Genomic DNA, 26,492 nt, shown 5'->3' with positions numbered 1-26,492 from the left:
GCTCACTCAGTGAATAATGTTGAATGGAACCATGTCATTGGGAATTCTCATTTTTTTCCCTGGTCCATATTACATATATTCATTTTTTCCAAGATAACCTGATCTTGAGTTAAAAACAGGGGTTTGTTTGTGAAGAGCAGAGAGCCTGCTACCTCGGAGGGCGGGTGTTGCTTCCCTTTGGCTGGGGACGAGCCACGAGGACCTCGCTAGGGCCTGTAAACCATAGAGCAACTTTGTTCCACTGTTAAATCTCAGCAGCCACTTCAAAGAATGGGTAGCACATACTGGTTAATGCAGCACAGCCCAAGTTCACCTTGATTTGCATTATTAGTGTATACTCCCAGAGGTGTGAGCTGTCATTTAAACCAATACAGATTCCGAGTCAACACCATAGACCTCTTCACTGAACAAACAGCCTCTAAGAATATATTAATTTTGTGTTATCCACTAAATATGGAATATTTCTCCAATTTGTCCATAATTTTGTCCAGAATTATTATAAGCACTTTTTCATTGATTTATCAAAAGTGTATTTTTTTTCCTGTTAAAAAGGCCGAAGGGGGAGAATTTGGTTTTACTTCAATTTAATGTTTAAAATTCTGATAAAAAAGTCTAGAAAAATGTTGCGATGGAAAAAAATCAAGCATGGGAAAACAAGACCTTGGTAAGCTGTTACCAAAAATATTGTTACAGTTTTCCCTTGTTCTTACTCTCTTAACCCCTTCTCCATTTTTTCAAGAGAGTTTTAAAAATGGATTAATTGAAATCATAATTTGTACTCTGGATAGGCCTCTGAATTTATTCAGGTTGAGATTGCCTCATACACGTGTGTGTGTGTATATACAAATATATATATATAAAACTCTGCTAACTGCTTGTTTCACATAATGTTCATTGTATCAGGTGACCCATTTGCAGGATTTGATATTGTTGAAGTGGTTAGTGCAAACAGATGTTTTGAGTGTGGTAGCAAAGAATTGGCTTTATGAAATTCTACAATCAATTTTTTTCCAGTTTTCACTATCTCTTGTGTATTGGTTTTGTGTGGCAAGGTTTTGGTAGCGGGTGGGGTTACAGGGGTGGCTTCTGTAAGAAGCTGCTGGAAGCTTCCCCTGTGTTCGACAGAGCCCATACCAGCCGGCTCTAAGACAGACCCGCCGCCGGCCAAGGCCGAGCCAATCAGCGATAGTGGTAACGCCTCTGTGATAACATTTTTAAGAAGGAAAAAAAGTTGGGACGGCGGTATTCGGCAGCCGGAGAGGAGTGAGAACATGTAAGAGAAACAACCCTGCGGACACCAAGGTCAGTGAAGAAGGAGGGGGAGGAGATGCTCCAGGCGCCGGAGCAGAGATTCCCCTGCAGCCCGTGGTGAAGACCATGGTGAGGCAGGCTGTCCCCCTGCAGCCCATGGAGGTCCACGGTGGAGCAGATATCCACCTGCAGCCCGTGGAGGACCCCACGCCGGAGCAGGTGGGTTCCCGAAGGAGGCTGTGACCCCGTGGGAACCCCGCGCTGGAGCAGGTTCCTGGCAGGACCTGTGGATCTGTGGAGAGAGGAGCCCACGGAGCAGGTTTTCTGGCAGGACTTGTGACCCCATGGGGGGCTCACGCTGGAGCAGTCTGTGCCTGAAGGACTGCACACCGTGGAAAGGACCCATGCTGGAGCAGTTTGTGAAGAACTGCAGCCCGTGGGAAGGACCCACGTTGGAGAAGTTCGTGGAGGACTGTCTCCCGTGGGTGGGACCCCACGCTGGAGCAGGGGAAGAGTGTGATGAGTCCTCCCCCTGAGGGGGATGAAGCGGCAGAAAATAACGTGTGATGAACTGACCGTAAACCCCATCCCCGTCCCCCTGTGCCGCTGGGGGGGGGTGGTAGAGAATCCGGGAGTGAAGCTGTGCCCGGGAAGAAGGGAGGGGTGGAGGGAAGGTGTTCTGAGATTTGGTTTTATTTCTCATTACCCTACTCCGGTTGATTTGTAATAAATCAAGTTAATTTTTCCCCAAACTGAGTCTGTTTTGCCCGTGACGGTAATTGGTGAGTGATCTCTCCTATCCTTATCTCGACCCACAAGCTCTTTGTTATATTTTTCTCTCCCCTGTCCAGTTGAGAAGGAGGGGGAGTGATAGAACAGCTCTGGTGGGCACCTGGCATCCAGCCAGGGTTAACCCATCACATCTTGATACGTGAATCTTCCCTTATAAGAGAAAATACCATAGATGAAAATGTAGATTAATTTACATCAGCAACATGTATAGATGTAAGATTTAGCAAATTCAGTTCTGCTTAACTCAGTTTGATTTTGGAGAAAAAACTGAACATGAAGACTGCCAAGAGAATGTTGTTTCAACACAATACGGTTTCAGTGTTTCAGCAGACAGATATAAATAAATCGACTTGCTGTGGTGGTGGAAAAAACCTTTAACTGACCTGTTTCAGTAACTTGGGTACCCCAAAAGCCTTACCTGTGTTAGGGGTATGTAATTACTGGGTCAGACTTTAGGTTTATACAGCACAGGAGTTTAGCAAGGGATCCAGTTTATCTTGGTGTATTTCCATCATTAGAAATTTTGTTTGTTGCAATAACAAGAACCACCTGGCAAATGATGCAGACAAATCTTAACAAATATTTTAAATATAATACCGTTAAAAATGCATAGCTTTGCTTTAACTTATGCTGTATAAACATAAAAGACAATGCTAAGACTTTCTGCCTATATAAAGGTAAACCGAGTCCACAGAAGTTTCTTGGGATTTATATACATAGTAATTTAGTCCTAAATGCTGTTGCGATATGCTGCTTCTCCCTCTGCTCCAGCTTCTGAGTGCCTATGCGAATAATTTTTGAAAAAAATCTCTGCCATTTAAAACATGAGCAAGCCTAAAACCTTTAAAAATAACTTGTATTGCTAGCATTGTCAATGCCTTCTAATACAGAAAATGAGAGCGCTGACAGTACAAGGGAGATTTAAGAGGACAGACATTTTCCTGTAAGCTGATAGAGGGACACCGAATACGTGTTCAGCCATTCTTGTCACTAGAAGAGCCAGATACGCATTGCAGGTGAATTTGATCTCAATCTGCATCTCCTTCTAAAGATCATTGGAAACAACCTCCGTGTGCCTGCTGTTCTCTTCATAGTTCTCAGCCTCTGTGCTTGTGAACTGTACAGTCCATGCCAGCCTTGCTTCTTCTGAAACAGATTTCATACAGAGAACTAACAATGAATAGTTTAGTTAAGTGCATTGATAGAGCAGGTACTGGAGATCTGCTGAAGAACTGATATCTGAAAGGAGCTTACTCTCTCTGCTTTGCTGGATGAAGAAAAACTGAGTTCTTGTCCATGTGTTTCAGTATTGTATATGCCAGGGTTTCCAAAGTCTTATTTGGCTATTCAGATACATATGTGCAGTAGCTGTTGAATAGACCAATAGGCCACAAAGGCCCAGCCTATGGAGACAGGGAGAGGGAAACGCCAAGGTCATCAACGGAAGATGAGACCCCTTATTCTTTCCTTTCAGAAGACCTGTGCCAACTGTACTTTCTGCAGCCTGTGCCTGGCAGTGTGAACGAGTAGCAGTACTTGGTTTGATACAAAATACTGCCTGCCTGCTCAGTTCTTTTAATCAATAACGTATTAAATTATAGTAAAAACAGTGATGTAAATATCACAGCTATTTGTAGATGCTCCCAGACAGCATCATCACAGAAAGGGTTATTGTCCTCTGCAGGAAACAAAAAAATTTTGCCTTTTTTGAGGATTTTGTTATCAAAATTAAAACCTTCCAAAGGCAGTTTGAGCAGTACAGGAAGAAATCACTTGAAAGAAACTGGTCTCTGTTCTTTTACTGGTGAATTCAGTCACTTGGGGCTTATTTGCTTTGCTTGTTTTAGGATTTTTTTCATACATATTCTCCTTCAGAACCATAGTATGGATTTCAAAGACAACCTTAATAAATTTATTATAGTGGATTTTTTTTCAGTTCTAAATAGACAAAACCACATGGAAAATAATACTTTTATTTGTGCAGTAGGCTTTTGACTACCTTTTTTGACTAAATAATGTGTCACTAGATACAACGTAAGCACAGAATGAAGAATTGGTAGCACTTCTTATTAAATGGACTTTTTAGCTTAGAAATTTTAAAGCCGAATTCTACTCACCTATATAACCATTAGTTTATGGGGCCATGTTAAATCCTTGATTAACATCATTAGCTTAGTCTGTGGCTTCACCACAGAAGGGAAATTAATTCATTTTGAGGTGGTGCTGAATTGATAATGCTTTGAAAAAATGGTAATACGATGATTACAGAAGTGAAGATATTGCAACAAATCTATAGGCTTAGAAGAAAGAATCTTAATCAACACCTGTTGGCCAAACTCAATCTCAGTGCAAGGCATCCACCAGCTCTGCCAAGGTATAACAGTGTAAACTTTCTGGAAAGAACTCAGGGATAGATTGATTGGAGTTGCTAGTGAAATATTGCATTACTTCAACATTACAGGTATATGACATAAAATATAAGTTTCAGTAATTCCTAAACACTTTGGACGTTGCTGAAGTAGATTTAAGAGCTTTGCTGAATAGCTCTGTGATTACTCATGTGTTAAAATTTAAGCACGTGGAAAAGAGTTTTGAAGATTCATGCATAATTTTCCTTAATACTACAATTGATTTCTAAGGGACTAGTTAGGGAGAAAAATTTACTCATGTTGAGTAAAGGGTGGCAGATCTCTGCCTAATACATAGAATTTTTGAAAAGACACTGTTTTTTTATAGTCTGTTCCCTTGACAATCTAAAATTGTTCCTTATAATGTTGAATGCTCTGGTTTTTAGCACTGTATTTAATTTAGTTGTAAATGACTCAAATTGTGGTGCTTCTACCACTTCCCCAGTCTATATCATAAATCTGAATGTGTATGTGTTTGCTTGGTATTGCTCAATAAAACAAATAACAACAGATCTGAAAAAGACATCAGAAAACTACTCATACTTAATTCCTGTGAATGATTGCTTATTTCACTCTTATGTTTAAGTATATAATGATTTCTGCCAAAAGAATATGTGACACAGGTTGAATTTGATTAATGAATACCATTATTTGCTGATGGCCTGAAGGATTTATCTTTATCTAAATATTTTTTCCAGAATGGGTACTTTAAAAATTAGATTAAGCACTTCTGTATATCTATTTCAACTCCTAGACAAATCACCCTTTTATTCAATTAACATTACTATTCCAAGGTTTACCAAGTAATTTCCCAATAATATAGTATAGACCTGTTTCACTGGCTGCAGCAATCAACTTCTGCAGGAAAATCAGCTGAAAAGAAAAGAAAGAAAACATAAATGTGTTGACAATAATATGACACCTAAAATGAGTGTGCATGTTTTTGTAAGATGAATCCTTAGGTGTTCTTGAATTGTGTTTTTCTAATGAGTACCACTGGGTATTGGTCAAACTCATCATGTCTTAATTGTTGGTATCATGAGAATGGAGTTACTCTTCCTATTTTTATTTTCCTTTTTTCATGAATTTACAGTTCAGCAGTCTAAGCTTAGAAAGAAAACAAATACAAATTAATTTTGCCAAGTGATTCTAAAACTCATTTTAATTAGTCTCTTACACTGTACAGTTAACCTTGATTGCATTTCATATTTTAGACTTTCTTGCTTTGTATAATGAGGAATACTCCCAACTAATAATGTTAGTAAAGCAGAAGAATAAATTGATACATTTTTCTACATTAGCAGTGCAGTTTATTTTTCCAAGCTCCTTTGATCAAAAAGTCTTGATATGTCAATTTTGCTAAATTTTGCCATCTACCTGTATGTGTAACTGATTACATTTCTTGATTTAAGGATTAAGAAGTCAATGAAAAAGTTATCTGAGCTGGAAGACAAAGTCAATCTTAGCAAAATGTTAATCCATGGATTTCATTACAGCTGAATCTGCTTACTGTATCTGACTATTAATATTTAATGCTTGAGGTATAACGGATTATGAAATTTAAACAAAAACTATCTTGGTTTATATGAATACATAGATCTTAGAGCTCCTGTAGGTAGAAAATAACTTCACAGAGACAAGTTAATTCCCAAGTAGGGAAATCTTTTTCCCCACTTAAGTCCTACCTGAATCCTTAATCTAGGATGTTTTAATATCTTATGGAGCTTTGCATTTGCAAATTCCACTCTTGGAGAGCACATTAAAATCCCTAGTCCTGCTCCCTTAGAAACCAATACAAATTTTGATCTTAGTTTTGAGGGGAACTGTATTAAGCCCATAGTAGTAGGGCAGTTTGTGTGTTATTTCTGAAGATTTTTACTCTTTATATATGGGTCTTAAGGTAAAAAATCCTGATCTAAGAGCTAGAGTCTCCTTCGTAAATGGGTAGACCAAGAGGTCCTTGGCCAATACTGGGTGGTTCAAGACAGCTGTACAGTGTGAGTTGTGGCAGGAGAATTGTTTTCAGACTCCTTCAGTGATCAGATCTCCCTTCTAGTGTCACACAAAAATACTGGACACAGCTAGTGCAGACAGTGGTGTTGGGTTTGCACGTCAAAAGTCTTTGCAGCTGAAATGCGTCAGGTTCTCATGGGTGATTGGCACGAGTCCTATGGGGAAAACATCTGCTCCTCAAACCAAACAGGATTACCATAGAGCTGTTGGTTTCTCGACCTGTATTCCATAAAATGGAACTTGGGCAAAGTTTATGGTTTGTTACTTCGTCTGTAGTTCGCATCTTTTCTTTCCGTATTATTTAACATGTCCACCTCCATTCTTTTTTTCATTCTCAGGAGAATCCAATTTGCTTATCAAGTTCTCTTTCTCTCTCTTTTTCTCTTTTCTCTTTTTTTTCCCCTCTTTTTCCCTTTCATCCAGATGGAATGCCATTTGCTTGGTGGGTTGGCCGTGCCAATGAAAAGCATCTTTACTGGGGAGGATCTCTTCCGGGCATTCAACAGTGTGCATGTGGACTGGAAGAAAGTTGTCTGGATATGAGATATTTTTGCAACTGTGACGCAGATAGAGAAGAATGGTAATAATTTTAACGTGTATAGTAGTGTCTGTGTGAGAGCTGGGGATAGAAAGTAGGGCAAGAAGTCTTAAATTTTTTCATGATTCACAGCTCAGAAAGCTTGAATGGCTTGAGTATGATCAAATGAGAATGAAAGTCAAATTAGAATTTGTCCTTTTGATTTCATCTTAAATTTCTTATTTGAACCAAAGACAAGATATCTGGCTTAAGCAGATTGCTGGGATGGGTTGTCTTCAAAAAATATTTGTTGTTGAATGCCAAATCCAGTCATTTTATTTGTTTAAAAATTTGCATTGATTCAATTGGAGCATTGCATGAATAAAGGCTCTAGGAGGTTGGTGCATGGGTATACATCAGAGCAGAAAATTCAGGCATAGACAGTGAAATTCAGGTACAGACAGCTGAAAAACAAGAAACCTGTACTATCAAAACCACTTGTCTTTTTCTTATGAAACATTATATCTGTATGTGCCTTTACTTTCTTTTACATTGGGTCCAAACCTTTTTAAAGTCACTGGGAAGACTTTCTTTGGCTTCTATAGGTTTTGGTTCCATCTCCATAGGAAGTTTTAGACTTGCAGCATGAACATTCAAAGCCTTCCTCGGGCTTGGACCTTTGTGGTGCCCCAATGCCCCATGAATTTGCAAAGGCCATCTTCATAACCTTCTCCTATTCTCTGCAGCTTCAGAGACTCTCCAGCAGCTGAGAGCTAGTTTCTTCTAACTTTCCAATTAATTCCATATTTGTGTATGGAATGCCAGATGAGTGTTGCTGAAAGTACAGTTAGAAACACTGTGAAAATACATGTGAAAATTCTGCTTCACCCTCTCTCCCTTTTGGACCACTCACTGATAGGAGGTGCTGCCCTTCTCTAAAAAAAAGATATTTTAACCTCAAGTAGTTCAGAAATTACGAATAATGGAAGTAGACAAGAAATGTCTTGCTGTAATACGCTACTGTGTTTGAAATAGTGTCCGAATTATCCCTGTGAAACCTTCACTTAAAAGAGAATGAGTAGAAAGGAACTGTAAGGGGTCTTGAAACAAAAAATAATAATTCAGAAATGACTTGTCACTGTAAGTGTTAGGCTTTTTTGGTTGCTCAATTTCCAGACAGTGTGATTATTCGCTTGGACCCTTTATATCCCTGGGGTCACTATTCACTTTCAAAAATCATAGCTGTAAGGGGATTTCTTCAGGAAGATCTTTATGTAAATGTTCGGTTATGAATGCGATTTGTATAGATTTGTATAGAAGGGCCTGGCTGTGCATGTTAATCTATCTTTTCTTTAATGTTTGGTTATCGGATGCACTTTGGTGAGGTTTGTACATGAGCATCAAAACCATCTGTTTTTACTGGTGCTTGGCTCTTTTCATAATCCACATTTTGCTTTTTGGTGAGCTAGTACACAAGCAGAGCAGGGTGTGTTACACTGGCAGAGCATTGGGCTTGTAGTCTGAGATTGCAGGACAGTGCACCACTGGATTGTACTAACCAATACAAGGTGAAAGCTAAATGCAGTTTTATAATGTTTCGGCTGAGTCTCCTAAGGAAATGAGACCTAAGCGAGTTATGCTGTGGGTGTTTATCTCCTTTTCCCCCCCATATCCAGTGATTTTGAACAAGCAGACACATTTCAAACATCTTTAGCAGAGAAGGAGAAATCTCAAAAGTATTAGAAATTATACATTCTATGAAAATTTATGCCAGGCTGAGGGGAAAAAGCCAATTAAAACCCACAAGAAGGAAGTTAAGGAAGCGTACATTTTTATTAGATTTTGGAAAACCCTCGTGGGAGAGACATGTTGGAAATCATGCTTCATTAGCTTGGCAGCTCACAGAGCTACTTGTTTCTCCTAATTTCATTATAATAACAGGATATGCATAGAAGTTTCCTCAGCTAAACTGCCTACTGTTTATTGGTTTGGGGGTTCAGGTGTTTTGTTTTGGTTTTTAATCCATTTGAAATTTGGACTTCGGTAGTATTCTAAATTGCAGGTTGCCTTTTTAAAAGCTAAAAACCCCCTGACCTTTACAAAGAGTTTCTAAACATAAGAAATTTCATGCCTCTTGAAGATTGCTTTTGTGTTTCTCTGCTAGAACACTGACCCCCTGATATATAATGAGCATTTGAATCTGAAACCTGCTGAGAGCTGAACTGTGACTTTAACCTGCTATACATTATAGTGGAAGGAGCAAGACAGCAGTAGATGCATTTATTTGCCTTAGCATGAAATAAAATGGGTGCTGCAGAGTGGAAAACCAGAAAATCATTTTCGCTCCTTTTAGATAAATCAGGCTGCTCACTGCAGCTCCGAGGTAGGAACTCACCAGAATAGCTGGAGCATCCTTCTGAAGTGGAGACTGGCTTAGGATTTTGCTTTGATTTGGTTTCCCAAGACTAAGTCTTAGGTGCAGAAGAAGCTACTAATTTATCAGACCAGCAAAAGAAATGGAAAACAAGAGAAAACAGACCTCAAAAAAGTCCTGTGCCAGGTGTTTGGCAGCACACAATATGCACTTCTAGGCATGATGACTTCTAAATGATATCTAAGCAGACACCTGAGCCAGCTGCTATTTCTGGGCTCTTACTTGACACCAAGTTAGCCCGCCTGGAGTTATGCTGGCCAGATGAACAGGAATATAATTGGTTGCATGCTATAGGGGGAAGGCTTTTGTATTTTTCACCTTTCTTTTTATTAAAGCATTGAAAAGTCTCTTTTTCCATCCAGCTCCTTACCATACTTCCAAACTCAGCAGTACGATGACAGCTAATTCTGTCACTGCAGAATAGTGGAACAGCTTCATGGTATTTGCTGGAGAATGGGAGGAGACCTCTGCTGAGGGAGCAGAGGCATAAGTTGTCACCCTGACCCAAGCAAGGGTCTGGAAAGTTGTTAAACATGGCTTGACTGTAGTTTATGCATGCCTCCAAAAAAAGAGATTCTTGTCTGTTGAAAGCTCTTGCTAGTGGGTGGGAGCATTCATGGAAATCCAGCGGCTGCAAGCTGAAGCTAAATCTAGTTCAGAAAATGTTTTCTTTCTCTCTCTTCCCCTTCCCCAACACTGAGAATAGTTAACTGTTGGGACAAGTTATGTATAGATGAGACGGATTTGCGATTGTCTTTCAAAGATATGCCTGTTTCAAACAGAAGGTGCATTCTTGATGCAGGTATTATTGGGGAAAAGTGTTAAACTGATCTAAAGAATAAAGCATTTCTGAAATGCAGACAAGGTTGTGTTATCTTAAGTCCATTCTAGAGATCCTTTGGATCCTTAAATACCTCTCCCAGGTTGTCTTTCATCTCAAGCAAAGTTCTCTTGCCTTGGCAATGAAAGATTTGCTGCTCACTAAACCTTTCATTTACATGGGAGGAACCTCTTTCATGCCATGCTTGTGCATGGCTGTCCTGAAGTCCATTTGCTACTTTGGTCTCTCTGGAATCCATTTTCCACATCAAATGCAAACACTTGATTGAAGCCAGTCATCAAACCAAACCTACTTCTTACTGACTGCATTCATCTGAAAACCTTGTGAATTTGGAGAACTTTACAGCTTTTTATTTTGTACAGGAAGCTCAGGCACCTCAGCAGAGTCTGGTGGACAGTGTTGATTCCAACCAGTAGCTGATTGCCGTCTTGTATTTCTATTCTCCAGTCTTACTATTCAAATTATAGGAGTATCCTCTTCTTTTATTTTCCAGAACAGCGTTTTTCTGGGGAACTAAGCCTTTGAGTCTTCCCATTTCCAAAGTAACATGCATTTACGTCTTTACCATGCCTTTGGGGTACTGCAAGCAACAAGGAAACCACAGGAGATGAAAAGAAGGCAGGGGAGGGAAAGGGAAAGGGGATATTACTATTGTCAGACCCACTCTGGCTCCCAGAGGTATATTGAGTATATCCAGCTCTGTTCGAGGAGGAGCAAAGCCACGTGGAAGCGAATTAAGTGCTCTTTGGACAAGCTATATTTGTGCAAAGCTGTGCCAGAGCCAGGATGCTAAAACTGGAAGGGCTGAGGAGAGCAGGACAGAGAAACCCAGCCACTGACGAGCCCAAATTTGACAGGATTTGTTTGCTCAGCCACCATCCTGCACTGAATCTGTTCCCCCAGAAGCAGGGCACGCAACTCCACAGAGCCTGTGAGCTCATAAATAAACCCTGCCGGAGGTGACCTGGCCTGTATAGAGCTGTCTTGGATATCTGCCTTCATGACTGCATTTGTCAACAAACTAGAAAAGCTGCCTGCAGAGAGCTGACTGTAGCAGGCCCCTGAGGTGTCAGGAATCAGTTCATTACTATCATTACCAAACTCTTTCTCTGTACCTCTTCTCTAATTCAGCAAAATATAGCCACTGCATCTTGCCTTCAACTAGTAGGTATGTCCCCTTCTGCTGTTGTTTTTTTCTTTATTCTGACTATACATTATTGTACCCAGTAAAGCATTTTTGGATGCAGCTGGTGGGTAAGATAGCAATTAAAATGTATTCCTTTGGATTATTAATGTTATGTCCTGCGCAGGGCTCAAAACTTTTTCTGACAGAAGACTGTTTCACTGGCCTATTCCTCATGCAGTTCATTGACATCTGATGATGATAGTATTCTTTTCCCCAAATGTACTGTATTCATGAAAATCTGTACTGAATATCTGAGCTACTGAGGCTCAGACCCCACCAGATTTTTCATTAATGTACAAGAAGAAAACATACCAATAGGGGATCATACAAGAAGAAATTATATTTAATGGCACCACTGCTCTACCATCTGTTAGAAAAAATATGGAAACAGCTACCTAGAGATTACCAATTTATGGTGGCTTACGCTGTTAGGATACCATAGAGTGAGATTTTTTTTGAACATGCTTTTATTAGTAGCCAGGAAGAAGAAAAATAGTCTCATAATGTTACTATCAAAATAGTTATTTGTCATTTACAGGTAAGACTACCTGTGCTACATCTTGAAGTATCCAGCTGCTGCACTATCACCTTTAGCATTGCTGCACTTGTAGCGAAATTTTTTTTCTTTTTTTCCTTTGGCCCCTCCCCCCATACACAGAGCATTTGTTTGATGTGTAACATGCCTCATAGCTTATTGAGGAAGTCCTTTGAGTAGATACAGACATTAATCTTCAAACATGGATAAATAGATAACATCCAACTGTATTTAATACCCATAACTAAAAATATTTCAGTGACTTAACTTAAAGGGCATTACTGGATTTGTTGTGTTTTGGTTTTGCTTGTGGGAAGTACAAATTGATACTACCCTTTATGCAAAGCACTCAGAGAAACATATGTTCGTTGAGGGTGCTTTCCACCCTCTGAAAAACATTCAGATTTTCACCTGAATTTGTGCCGAACTGAGTGCCAAGTCAGGTAAGCAGAAGGTCTACTTCCCAAGTTTATTAATTTATTTGTAGCATTTTCTGCGTGTACAGGACTCCTTTCAGGAAAAGGATAAAACCTGCTTTGATTTTTCTGAAATCAATACTTAACTTACATTCCTAGCCAAGGCGCATCACACCCCAGGACCCTCCTGCAGGCAGGACCACCCGTAGTTCTCAATGCTGAGAAGCAGGGCATAGCATGGTACAAAAGTCATGCTCAGTGGAAGTGGTCACAGAGTGATATGTGAAACCCACTAAGAGAAATAAAGTAGAGCTTTTGGCTAACATGAGAAGCAGCTGTGGAAAACCAAATACAACCTGGTTTTAAAAGTATGTGAACTGCTAAATTAAAATACATATAAGTAAAAACTAGTTCTGGGAACAAATACAAAAATATTGAATCTAACAAGGTTTTATTTTAGTTTAAAAGACAAAATCATGTATGTGCACATCATAGTGCACATGCTTTCCATCAGAAAACAGTACTTTTTATTTGAAGACTGTAGTACATTAAAAGTGATCCCCAAGCCCCCTTCAGGCAAAATTCCAAATGTTTTGTCCAAACCCTGGAATACTTGTATTTTGCAGTGCCACAGCAGTGCCTCCAGGAAATTATTGTACAGGTACATGAAGCTCTTTTGCTCCTGTCTGAGGCATAATACACCATATTTAAGGGGCTGCCATGGTGTACCACGTAAAGAGAAGAGGAATTGTGGTGCTTTGTAAGAAATGGAGTCTGAAATAAGTTCAACTTAAAGAATACCAGGAATTTAAGATGCTCAAACTTTAGCTCCCATGAGTGTCTGCATAATGTCTTCAAATCTCTTTTCTGCTTTTCTTAGCTGAAACATCCTAGGTGTTGACTTTTCACCAAAATCTTCATTTCCCACCATGAAATAATAATAATAAACTGCAAGAATAGGTACGTTGTTCCTGTCGTTAACACATTCTCTAAAGGGCAGAATGTTTTTCTGATAGGTTTTATTTCAGTGTCTGCTTGTATGAGAATATACATCCTTACACAAGTCCTTTTTTCCATGTGTGAGAGAATAAAATACATAAAATGTGCTGTTTGAGCTTCAAGAGAAACTTGATTGAGTTTTCAAGGCATTAACATAAAAGTGAAGATTTTTATTAGTTCTAGAATATTTTTCTTTCTCACAGTTGAGCTATGCTACTGAAGTTCTCTGTGACACTGGCATATAACTAGTAAAAACTCAGAATCATAAAATTCGATATAAAAGAACTTCATGCAATATAACAGAATATCTAATAAGCAATGCAGTTTTCAGAGATGTGGAATAGGTATCTTTAAAATGTCACCATTTCATTTTTTTTGTAGATATCTTCACTGGTAGCTGTAGGAAGATACTGATTTTTATTTTAATGCTGATCATAGCTAGTCAAAAGACTGCACTATTTTTTGAATGAAAATAAATTTGCAGGAAACCTCCCTAAATATTTTGTGATTTTTTTTTTATTTTATTTTTAAAAAAGTAAATGCCAGCTTAGTTATTCATGTTTATATTGCATATTTTATATCCTCTTTCTGTGCATCTTTCTGCCTTTCTTGCATTCATTCTGCCTGCTCTTCTTCCTCCCATCCACTGAAACACCTTATTTAATTATCTTCCTAAGAAATACTCAGATAGTTCAGCTATTGTTACAACTGTTCCATAATCTGTTGAGAGCATTTACACTAACATTCAAAGATTGATACAATAAGCTAGATGAGTATGCTGCTGAGAGACCTCCGTGAAGAGATTTGGAGACCATGTACTTTTGATTCATACATGGTATTTTTCCTTCTGAGTCTGTATTGAAGGCATCACTCTGCCTCGTGCCTGGGAATTTCATCTTGCTGCACTTTGTCTGTAATTATCTGCATGTCAGACACCCACTGAAGCAAGAAAAAAATGTTAGGGTCAGAGAGAGTACCTCTCCTTTTCCCCTTGGGATTATGAGACAATTAACTGTGCTGCATGCAATTAGAAACAATGAAAAATAAATGAAATGTATGCAACCTTTATCAAAAAGATCAAAATATCCCTTCTATTTTTTCTAACATTAATCAGAGTAGAGCATTTAGCCAAGCAAACATCTGAGGTTGTGTGTCAGAGCACAGCCACAGTGTTCATCCTGATTATTATTTCTTTGCTGAACTCCTGTGTCCCTTCCCACAGCTGGAACTATAATGAGAGGTATGTTTGTGCAAGGTGGCATTACGAGCAGCATGGAGGTAGTCTGGGATCCTGCCTGGGACGTCGGACTGTTTGGCAGTTGCGTCGCTCAAAAAGTGATACCTTTTTCCTGAGGCTTTGTGTCATACCTGCCTGAAAGAGCAGTGGCTGTAAATTTAGGTTTATTGGCATTTTGGATCTGGTCATTGTTGCCATCCCCATGGTGCAGCATGTAGTCTTTCACCTCTGAGCATACAGGTGAGTTGAGTCCAGACCCTGCATGCAGGTTGCTGGGCCATGGAGAGGTAGGGAGCCTTTTCTCCAGAACAACTGAGATTCAGCTCCGTGAAGGATGCTCTGCCAGGCTTATATGCCCAGATGCACAGCAGACCTCAACCCTGAGAAAAGGAGCTAGGGGGAAAAAAACTCATCACTGTGGAGACAAGATACGGTAGCACTCGCCTCTCTATAATCAATCGACAGAGAAATACCTCGAGAGGGCAGTTTGGCTCTCGTAAGGTCAGGGTTGGATGCCTGAGGGACTCAGTTCAGTTCATGAAGTACAGCGGGATGAACGCACATCTGTATACCCTGCCAGAGTCAAAGCCACTGAATCAGCTTAGGGACCCGAGGGCTGCCATGAAACGCTGTGCTGCATTTTGAGGACAACAATTTGCCCAGCACACTCAGAGTAAAAACAAAGAAATGATCCTTTAGGAATCTTTCTCTCTTTTTTCTTCCTTTCTAACAGCTGTGTGTAAGTTAGTCACAGCTGAAGAATAAGCCCAGCTGATACAAACAAGAGACTGTAGTTCAACAATGCAGTAAGTCAGCCTTCAGTATTTCAGTTGCTGAAACAAAATTTCCACAGGCACGTAATGCAAAAGGCTGATTCAGTCCAAATCCACTCTGCCCATTCAACCGTCTTTGCGGTGTGCTGAGTCAGTTGTGTACCAGCCATCCTGAAGCTGGATCAGGTATTGTCTGGCTGCCCCGTGCTAACAGCATGCTGGATCAGGTATCGCGTGTCCTCTTGCTGCTCGGATAAAGCATAAAGCCAGCAAAAATGCCATTATCTGTCTCCAGCTAACTTAACAGAAATGCAAACTTGGACTTATACCTGATCCACATCAAATTCATCCTGCTAAGGATACCGAGCACAGCCCAGTTTACATTAGTGCACGTCGGGCAGAATGGCAGCACTGCCTCAGCTTCACAATCATTCTGCACAGCAGAAACACAGTTACCATCCTTAGCAGACAGTATCATGTATCCAACTACAGTGTCTTCAGTGGTCAGTATTATGTATGAGCATAAAGCATACATGTGCACGTACGTATCTTAAGCAGTGCGTACTGGTCGCAATTCTTTGAGGTAATTCTGCAAAAGACCTTTCATCTTTAAGTAAGCATCTTTCAAATATTGCTTTGCATAAGGAATGCTGGGTATTTTGTCTGTGGTTAATCTGTCTCTTTCTGTTTGTTTATTATAATCCAGGACAAATGATACCGGCCTTCTTGCTTTCAAAGACCATTTGCCTGTAACTCAGATAGTGATCACTGACACAAACAGATCAAATTCTGAGGCTGCTTGGAAAATCGGCCCTTTGCGTTGCTATGGAGACAGTGAGTACTAGCTCTTCTCAATTTCCATAGGTACAGAATGTTCCCTCTTTCGTTTTGTTGTGTTTTTTTTTTTTTTTTCTAAATATATTTATCTGAGGAAAGGTGGCTTTCCACGTGCAGCTCACAGCTGCTGTCCTGTGCAAATTAACTATAGAGAAGTGTGTTTGCAGGGCAGTTCTGGAACGCCGCTTCCTTCAACACAGAGGCCGCCTACCTGCACTTCCCCACCTTCCACGCTGAGGTCAGCGCAGACATCTCCTTCTTCTTCAAAACTACTGCCATCTCTGGGGTGTTCTTGGAAAACCTTGGGATTAAAGACTTCATACGAGTTGAAATAAGCTGTAAGTTTCACTGCTGAGAAATCTAGGTGTATTTGCCCAAGTTGACATGTGCAGGGAAGTGGGACGGACAGTTTTTCTTCTGTCTTGAGACAGTTGGAGGTGCCTGAAGAGAATAAGATAGAGACATAAAGACTCATTAATCTAGACTTATCGTCCTCTCCTGTCAGTTTCCCTGCATAGCCTTGGTCATTACACTTAATCTTGTTATGGCTAGGTTTATCTTTCTTAGGTGACTGAGTTTACTTTTTCAACACTTTTTTGGTTTTGCTCTTTAGAGAAAAAGCTACTGGTTAGATGTACCTGTAGACCTGTAATTTAAGTTGAAAGATGAAAAATTTAATACAACCACTCTGATGGTTACTTTTATTTCTGTATCAGCAACATATCCAGTCTGATACAGCCCTAGTGTTTCAGAGGAACTCAGTGCATATGGTACAGCAAGAGGTGAGAGTCTATGAAGGGCAGGATGCTAATGCAAGATAAGTCAGTCACAGTTGTAATGGGCCTCGAATACTTCAAAATCTAGTAAGCGACTGCAGTATAACTGCTACTCAGTATATAAAGGAGAGTAGCAGGGAACTTAATTAGTGAGATTTTGCCTCACTCCTGTTCTGATGACTTCAAATATTTATTAGTGACAAAAGAGTAATGTGGCTTTGACATGAAATATGACTTCTGTATTCCAAGTTCTGTCAAGCTTAGGAAAAACAAACTGAGTGTTATGCATTTTATAATATGCTTATAATAATGCCAACATAAAATTTAATAAAACAGGGCCCCAAGGCCCTTCGATTCATTAAACCAATGGTAAATGTCATGGTGCATTATCACAAGGTAATGAGGTATGATTTACTGTTAATTGCACATCAAAGTCCAATTTGCTTGTACTTCAGTGTACTGCATTTCATTCTCAGGGATATAGAAGTAAAAATGGCATTTTGATATCAAATATAGCAAATACTGTAAGCTACTAAGAGGATTGTTTAGTGAAAGCTTTTGTAAGTGTGTTAAATCCGTGCTCCTAGAGAAATGAGTTACTTAAAAGTTTGGGGAAAGTCTTGCCTTTTAAACTCAGATTTCTCATTAGTAGTTTGGTGTTGTGTTTCTTGCTGCCAGATGGAATTTGCAGCCTAAAGGCCTCGTATCAAGGAAGCTCCACAGACCAGCTGCTTCGAAGGGAATCGGCCTTTTAGCAGATGCAGGGGCTCAGAGTAGATCTTTGCTATCCCCATGGAGTGTTTCCTATCTTAACTGTCTAAGAAGCAGCTTCCAAAACCAGACCTATCCAATTTGTTGGGCTTGAAATAACAGGTTTTTATGAATTTTCAATCCACAACCTTCTGGTTGTGTGGTCTGTTGTCCTGGTTCTTGGTCCTTCTGGTGTAGTTAGTGTTTTGGGAAGAGGAAAAATAACCAGTAGCAAGAACATTAAAAAGTTTTGGCCCCTTTCAGGCTTCCATCCGAGCAAGATGGACTCCTTTGTATAGCTGTTGTTTTTCAATTATCATTCTGTTTCTAGGAGCCTTACTATCTCTGGACATGTGTTAGATATGACTCTTTAGTTTAGGATCACCAATAAACTAGTTTTGTTCATCTGTTTTTCCTTGCTTCTTGGGTCAGGCTTATTCAGGCAAACAAATGCTTGTAGGATTCTCTGCTACTATATGCAGCCAAGTTCTACAATTGTTAAGTACACGCATTTTGAAAGATTTAGTCAGAAAAAGCTCCTTCATCCTTTCTCCCTTCTTAGCATTATTTGTCCAAAATCTTTTGCTACCATTGTGTGACTTTTGTAGAGCATTTGGCACTTTTACTTCAAAAAGAGAACTACTATTTCTAGAGCACTGTAATTGTTATAGCAAAAAAAAGATGGGTACCCACAGCCAAGAATAATTACAGCAGAGATCAAACAGTGAGGCTGCAGGCTTAGATTTATGTATAAGCTGCTGTGTAGGAGATGGGAGGTAAATGATGCTGTACTATTTGCCGACATAAAAGTTAATGGACCCTATATTTATGTAAGATTTCTTGATGTCAAAACCACGATTTAATTCAAACCTTCACTTCCTCTTCACATCTGTTTATCTATTCCAGCCCCCAAAGAGATCACATTCTCCATAGATGTTGGGAATGGCCCCACAGAAGCCACCGTGCAGTCTCCCACACCCCTGAATGACAACCAGTGGCACTATGTCCGTGCGGAGAGAAACCTCAAGCAAACCTCTCTCCAGGTGGACAGCCTCCCCAAGAAGGTCCTGGAGGCACCTGCTGAGGGACACTTCCGCTTGCAGCTCAACAGCCAGTTATTTGTAGGTAGGGACCATTTAAGGGTTTCTGTAGATATGTACAATATTTCTGTGTCCATACCTTGGTAATGCTATTGTTTCACCATTGAGCTTGCATATGGTGACTTAACTCTGCTTTCTGTTCTTCCACTCCTACACAGGCAACATAAAGTAAATCCAAACTACTGCCTTTACACTCAAAGCACTAACCATAGTTTAACCATACTATACTAGATGGTATTTTTAGGGTCTAAGATTGCTCAAAATTTATTTATTGCCAAAGAATTCATAGTATTTCTTCTTGTGCAGCACTGGCTGTGTAATTTGCTGTAGGAAATATGATCTCTCTTTTTAGATGCAATGTAAAAGGCACAAATTTGTCATATAAGTTCCTGGGGCAAAGCCTGATGACAGTATGGTCTTAAAGTCTGTTCCTTCAAGCATGCCTGCCAAAACCTGTATTAGGCCATAGAGTGCATGTGTGAGAGAACCGTGAACACAGTCAAAGCAAATGCAGTTATTTTAACCGAAGGTGATCTTTCGGGGAGGGGCGGGGGGGGATCTCTGTTTGCATATAGTTTGTTTCCCTATCTCCCTTGCAAATGAAATCTAGATTGGGACCAGCTTGTATTTGATAATATAATCAGGGATTACAAAGGGACTTCTCCCTTTTCTATATTCAAACACTGTCTTTCCGAGTAATCCACTCAGTGATGGAGTGGGTTGTAACCTGCCCCTTATTCAGTGCCACTCAGCTAACTACTGATTCTTTCCTTAAAACAGATTCTCTTACTTAGCTGAAATGCTGTAGCAAACCTCAGTCTGTCAGTTTACCCGTGTATCCATACCTGTTGATTAAAGAAGATTTGGGGGTATTTATTTGAGCTTTTTATAGTGTATATGTGTGTCCTGGTTTCAGCTGGAATAGAGTTAACTGTCTTCCTAGTAGCTGGTACAGTGCTATGTTTTGAGTTCAGAGCGAAGAATGTTGATAACACTGATGTTTTCAGTTGTTGCTCAGTAGTGTTTAGACTAATGTCAAGGATTTTTCAGCTTCTCATGCCCAGCCAGCGAGAAAGCTGGAGGGGCACAAGAAGTTGGCACAGGACACAGCCAGGACACCTGACCCAAACTGGCCAACGGGGTATTCCATACCGTGTGATGTCCCATCCAGTATAGGAATGGGGAAGTGGGGGGCAGGGATTCGCCGCTCGGGGACTGGCTGGGTGTCGGTCGGCGGGTGGTGAGCAATTGCACTGCGCATCATTTGTACATTCCAATCCTTTCATTATTGCTGTTGTCATTTTATTAGTGTTATCATTATCATTATTAGTTTCTTCTTTTCTGTTCTATTAAACCGTTCTTATCTCAACCCACGGGTTTTGCTTCTTTTCCCGATTTGCTCCCCCATCCCACTGGGTGGGGGGGAGTGAGTGAGTGGCTGCGTGGTGTTTAGTTGCTGGCTGGGGTTAAACCACGACAATGTGCAGTAATTACTTACCTGGGACAGAATAACATCATGCATCTGTACAAGCTGGGGATTGAATGGATGGGTAGCAGCTGTGCAGAAAAGGTCCCGTTGGTCTTGGTGGAGAAGTGAATCTGTACCTCATCTGAATGTAGCCATGCTTTGAGGAACAGATTGGATGAGCTGATCTCCAGCAGTGACTTCCAACCTAAATTTTCCTCTGATTGAACTTAATTGCAGTAAACTCTAGGACATAGTTACTTTATCTCAGCCAAGAGGTGAAAAGTTGTCACTGTGCAGTAAATAGATTGCATTCAGTTGTCCATCCACAATTTTACCAAAACCTGAACAAAAGGGACAGAAAACCTAATGTTTTTAGGAGTACTTTTTCAGCCCTTAGCTCTACCACATTGAAGGCCAGAACTCTCTGTGACTTCCTGAGTTTTCCCAAGAGCAGTTAGAAGAGATGGAAACCTGGGCAGCCTCCTGATTCTGACGCTGTTTGTCCCCAGGGTGCTCCAGGGAAAGGTGGCAGAAGTCCAACAATACACAGATGTGGCATAATTTGCCTCTACTGAAGGTCTTATTCCAATCTCTAACAGAAAGCAACTGATTTAATACCTCAACCGTGTGGAGTGAATTTTATCCAATCTGAAAAATAAATGCATAAACAACATTGTAAAAAGGAAAGAAGCAGCAGCACATATTACTCCCTACTCCCCCTATAATCCACAACTTGTTTCTGCAGCATTCTGCATACTGGCAGTAACTAAGGGGTTTCCACAATTAGTATGTGCATTCTTAATTAATAATCTATATAACAGATGTGATTTGCTATTTTAAAAATGTTCCAAATATTTTTTGACTGAATTTCCCTATTTCATTCCATTTAAACATGGAACTTTGTTTCCACACTCGAGGTAGCTAGTCATTAAGATATAACCTTTTTTTTTCTTGATTCTTCTCCAGAATCAATTCAAATATTTTGTAAATCTCATAAATAAAGCTCAATGTCAAAATTTAATTTAGTTTATTTATCTTCTGGAAGGATTTATTGATCCTTTGGGATGAAGGAACTATATTAGTATCATGTAGCATTATGATGATGATCGAATGGAGATCCACTGTAGCTTTCAAAGTACAATTATTTTCCTGTTCCTTCAGAGACGTTAGCCTATATCCAGTATATGTGAAGTGGTTCTGTGTCTTTTCCTTTTAGGGAGTTATATACAGTAGATCACACATATAAAATAAATGTGGACATTTGTAAAATTTGACTACAGGGGCAGTTAGCATACAACATAATTTTAAAGGAGTTCTGCTAATTTGGACCAGTTAATTCCCTGTCAACTGTTTCTGCCTGTTTTATGAATGAGTTATTTGCTTCTGTTTTGGCCAGATCTTTTCTTCTCAACCCAAAAAGCAGATATATTTGGGACCGTATGTAATAGAATAATATAGCTCTTCAATTTTTTTGTTAGTTTGTTGGGGTTTTTTAAATGTTTGCCTGTCAGACAGACTTTTTACTTTCTTTGATTTATAATAAAGAAAGTTGAACAGAAGTCTTCTCCATCAATGTTAACAAAACAGTCAGTTGTAGGGAGTCGTGGAGCTGTGCTTCATTTACTTCTGATCCGGCGATACTGACACGTTGTGAGGAAGTTAATCAGCCTTTAAATACTTTGTAAGGGTGGGAGTTAAAAAGGCCTGACTTTCCTTGGAGGTTTATCTTCAGATTGACTGACTTAGGTATTTCAGGAGATTTAGGCTTTTACTGAAGATTTTCCAATGACTAAGCACAGAGCAGGATTTCTCTTCTATGTATGTAGGTTCTTTTATGTCCAGTAAGGGATGAATTCACACTTCCGTCTTCATGAGTGGAGACCTTGATGCTGTTTCTCTCTTATTTACCCTGCTACCAGTTTGCCTCCAATATGGGAGAACATAATATTCTCTCTCTTAAATTTGGGCAAGGAATTAAAAAAGACTGGATTCAGAGATAAAAATATACCATGTGTGAGCAAATATTCTCTTCCATAAGAAACCAAACCAAAAAAACCCAAATCACAACAACTGTCTAGTCCTTTTAGATGGAGAAAACACTCATTGTGAACTAATGCAAAGCTGTGTCCTGAAGACTGTGAAAAATGTGAACTTGAGTTGTCTCAGAGGAATACTAACTGATATATAATGACAGTGAGTTCAGCATTTGGATGTCATGGTTGCTTATTCCAGCAGAGAAATCCAGATGTTCAGAGACTATAGCAGAACCTGGGAGTCTCACCATGACTTACATTGTCCCTATGCTAATTTTGAATTGTGCATGTTCTTGAGTTTAAGCCTCTCTGGGTCATTGCTAGGGTAAAAATCAATTTTCAACTTGCTCTATGTACTTAGGTGTAACCATGGGTGTGTTTAACGTTCTTAAAATGCATTTCTGCGGAGTATCTCTGACTGTTAGGCATGTCTTACTGGGCTTGAACTCACATTACATTACTTGGATTAACAGTACTATCTGCTAGAAAGTTTCTTCACTCACTTCTGGCCTTGATAAGCATAAAGTAGCTGTAATTCATTATCTGCGCACTAATGCACCCAAAAATACTTCCATTTTGGAGGTGGTACAACAGTTTTACATACCCTGGAAAGATACACTCTCATAGTGATTTCTGTTTACCCCAAAGTCTCTTTTATACATTGATATTGTATAAAAGGAATTGACAGAGCTGAGAACCAGATCCTTCTTCCCATATGCTTACGCTATTAATTGTATTCACAGAAATGCTGGAATTTGGGTGTCACTTCTTTCTGTACCACCTGTTCTCCATTCAGTTCTGCCTTCCCACCTTTCATTGCCCTGTTTTGTGTTTCATTCAATGGTCTTGGCTGTTCTTGCATCTTGCTGACATGATGTCTGCCCTACATGTCTGGTTTTGGGGGATGTTCCCCTTGGGGGAGCAGAACCTAAGCATTTGCTCTGGCCAGCATGCCACATAGCCTGTGTAAGAAATTGTCATTGTCTGATCGTCCCAGGATTCCACTGCAGTGATGATTTCTTACACATGCTGTTCAAAATAAACCATAGAAAATGGCTACCTTCTTATTGGATCTGCCTGGAGATAAAACCAAAATGAGGGAAGTCAAAATGGAGGTGTTCAAATCTAATCCCTCTCCTTTTATCTCTTCATCCACAGCATGTGACGGGATTCAAATTTACAATTCTTGTTTTATTCCATCGCTTCCTGTAAATACCTGACTGTATCCAATTACGGTTTCTCTCTGTTATGGAGAAACAGTTCTGTGTAGTCAGTAAGAGACAAAAGTGTAGATTAAGTGTATAATGTTTGTACGATTAGCTGTTGTGTTAAAAGTGTAATTGACTCACAGGGTACTTAAGTTTTAATCTATGTAGTACTAGAAAGAGTTTTTCTACGGCTATATTTGTTGCAATAACTTAGAATATAACATCATCTACCGGGACTTGTGTAAAGCATTTGATACTGTCCTGCATGATATCCTTGTCTCTAAATTGGAGATACACGGATTTGATGGATAGACTACTTGGTGGGTAAGGAATTGGCTGCATGGTCGCAGTCAAAGAGTTGCTGTCAACAGTTCGATGTCCAAGTGGAGTCCAGTGACGAGTTGCGTTCCTCAGGGGCCGGTATTGGGACCGGTGCTGTTTAACATCTTTGTCGGTGACATGGACAGTGGGTTTGAGTGCACCCTCAGCAAGTTTGCTGACAACACCAAGCTGTGTGGCGTGGTCAACATGCTGGAGAGAAGGGATGCCATCCAGCGGGACCTTGACAGGCTTAAGAGGTGGGCCTGTGCGAACCTCATGAAGTTCAACAAAGCCAAGTCCAAGGTCCTGCACATGGCTCGGGGCAATCCCAAGCACAAATACAGGCTGGGCAGAGAATGGATTGTGAGTAGCCCTGAGGAGAAGGACTTGGGGATGTTGGTTGGCGAGAAGCTCAACATGACCCAGCAAAGTATATTTGCAGCCCAGAAAGCCAACTATACCCTGGGCTGCATAAAAAAAGTGTGACCAGCAAGTCAAGGGAGATGATTCTCCCCCTCTACTCCACTCTCGTGAGACCCCACCTGGAGTACTGCATTCAGCTCTGGGGTCCCCAATGTAAGAAGGACATGGACCTGTTGAATTGAGTCCAGAGGAGGGCCACAAAGATGATTAGAGAGCTGGAGCACCTCTCCTATGAAGACAGGCTGAGACAGATGGAGTTGCTCAGCCTGGAGAAGAGAAGACTCCAGGGAGACCTTATAGCATCCTTCCAGTACCTAAAGGGGACCTACAAGAAAGCCGGAGAGGGACTTTTTACAAGGGCGTGTAGTGATAGGACATGGGGTAATGGCTTTAAACTGAAAGAGGGTAGATTTAGATTAGATGTAAGGAAGAAGTTCTTCACTATGAGGGTGGTGAGGCACTGGAAGAGGTTGCCCAGAGAGATTGTGGATGCCTCAACCCTGGAAGTGGACAAGGCCAGGTTGGATGGGGCTTTGAGCAACCTGGTCTAGTGGAAACTGTCCTTGCCCATGGCAGTGGGGTTGGAACTAGATGATCTTTAAGGTCCCTTCCAACCCAAACCATTCTATGATTCTATGGGAATAAAGACAGAAAGTCTGCTTAAGGCTGACATTGGCACACATGGAGTATGTGGCAGGCTTCTGAGATAGCTTTCTGTGTGTGCAAAGTGGAAGGAAGAAATGACTTTTCATTGCCAGTACACTCAAAATCAAACAAGCTTGGATTTTAAAGCAGGTTAAAGGAGTTAGGAAACCATTTCTCACTTTCTTGTAGTGGGTCTTGGGTATCTAACTGCTTTAGGCTGCTCTATGGTCCTCAGTTACAACATGCATATTCTTGCACCTGGCTATGTTTCTTCTGTTAATTTAAAAAAATTACAGTAGAAGGAGCAAACCCCAAACACATGTACGGGCTAGATAGTATCAACTGCACCAAACTGCCCAGCAACAGGCCAGTTTGGCACATCACTTGCTCTGAAGGGACAGGCAGAAATCATTCCTTTCAATGGACAGTCACTTTCAAAATGAGTGACATCCTTTTCCATAGTGCAGTTGTCTCCTGGTATATCCCTGTGGTCCTGGAGGAGGTGTGTCATCATCTCCTCTCATGGTGTAGTCTGAGATGAAACTCTGTCTTATCTATTGGAGAAGGCGTGACCATAACACTCCAGTATGGGGCGGGGAGGGGAAAGTCAGTCCTCACAGACCAATTTGAGAACAGCATTTGCACTCAGACTGGTAACATCAGAGAAGCAAAATACAAGTCCTAAGAAGTTAATTTGATGCATAAAGCCTTGATCAGAAGTTTTTGTGCTATTCATTTAGTATGTTAAGGAGACTACTAAAATTAAGTGCTTGGGTTACTGTTTTGTCTTGGGAGCAAGGGAGCAAGGAATCCTTGGGTAAATCTCCTCTGTCTGTTGTAGACAGTCCAAATGCAACATACCCCAGAGACAGTAAACATCTGAGAAACCTTCTTGGGAGACAGAGAGAAGGAAAGAGAGAAAAAGAAGGGGCATACTTTATTTACTGTTGTTGTTTTTAAAGGAATCAGTAGACATTTGGGATATTTTGGAGGCTGGGGGAGGAATTAATGCTTAACTCCTTGTGTATCCTGACTGCTTTGTACAACTTTCAGTTTGAGACTAAAAAGTATGACTTGGATGTCTTCTGAGGAATATCATAGCAAGTTCTCCTACTCCTGAGTAATAATAATTATCACTCTTATACTCCCATGCCCTTTCCTTTTCTTTGTATCGGTTACATAAAGCAAGAATGCACCTAATATTTATTCACGCCGCTTCAGCCTCCCTAATCCAGTTCTTACCAACAAAAAGTCCTTTGCTTTTTAAAGTAAATCCTCGATTCATTGATAGAATGTTAATTATTTAGCCACTTGTGTCACCAAGCTACACTATGAGTGCTCAGTTGTGAGCTTCTTGCCCCCTCCTCTCAGACTGTCTCTTCCTTGCCCCAAGGCTTCTCAGTAAAATTCAGCTGCATAAGTACGTTACTGAAAACAGCATGGCTCATATGACTGTCACCTCCACTTGGCAAAGAACACCCTTAACCTTGGTGTTTATGGTCCTGAGGCTTATCCTAAAATCTGTTTTC

At 40.3% G+C, this 26,492-nt stretch overlaps 1 protein-coding gene across 3 annotated transcripts in view; it reads left to right on the top strand.

Moving 5' to 3' along the window:
- The window catches only part of CNTNAP5 (contactin associated protein family member 5), a 316,013-nt gene that overhangs the window by 242,118 nt on the left and 47,403 nt on the right, over positions 1–26,492 (top strand). For all 3 annotated transcript variants that reach the window (XM_052792720.1, XM_052792721.1, XM_052792719.1), the window contains exons 14-17: positions 6,888–7,044; positions 16,109–16,236; positions 16,407–16,577; positions 18,672–18,890. In XM_052792720.1, coding sequence (XP_052648680.1) covers positions 6,888–7,044; positions 16,109–16,236; positions 16,407–16,577; positions 18,672–18,890 — 675 coding nt within the window. The remainder of the gene's footprint in view (positions 1–6,887; positions 7,045–16,108; positions 16,237–16,406; positions 16,578–18,671; positions 18,891–26,492) is intronic.

The sequence above is a fragment of the Harpia harpyja genome, chromosome 7 (assembly GCF_026419915.1).
Source record: "Harpia harpyja isolate bHarHar1 chromosome 7, bHarHar1 primary haplotype, whole genome shotgun sequence".
NCBI lineage: Eukaryota > Metazoa > Chordata > Aves > Accipitriformes > Accipitridae > Harpia > Harpia harpyja.
The sequence above is the reverse complement of the archived record's forward strand: the minus strand, read 5'-3'. Positions and strand labels throughout refer to the sequence as shown.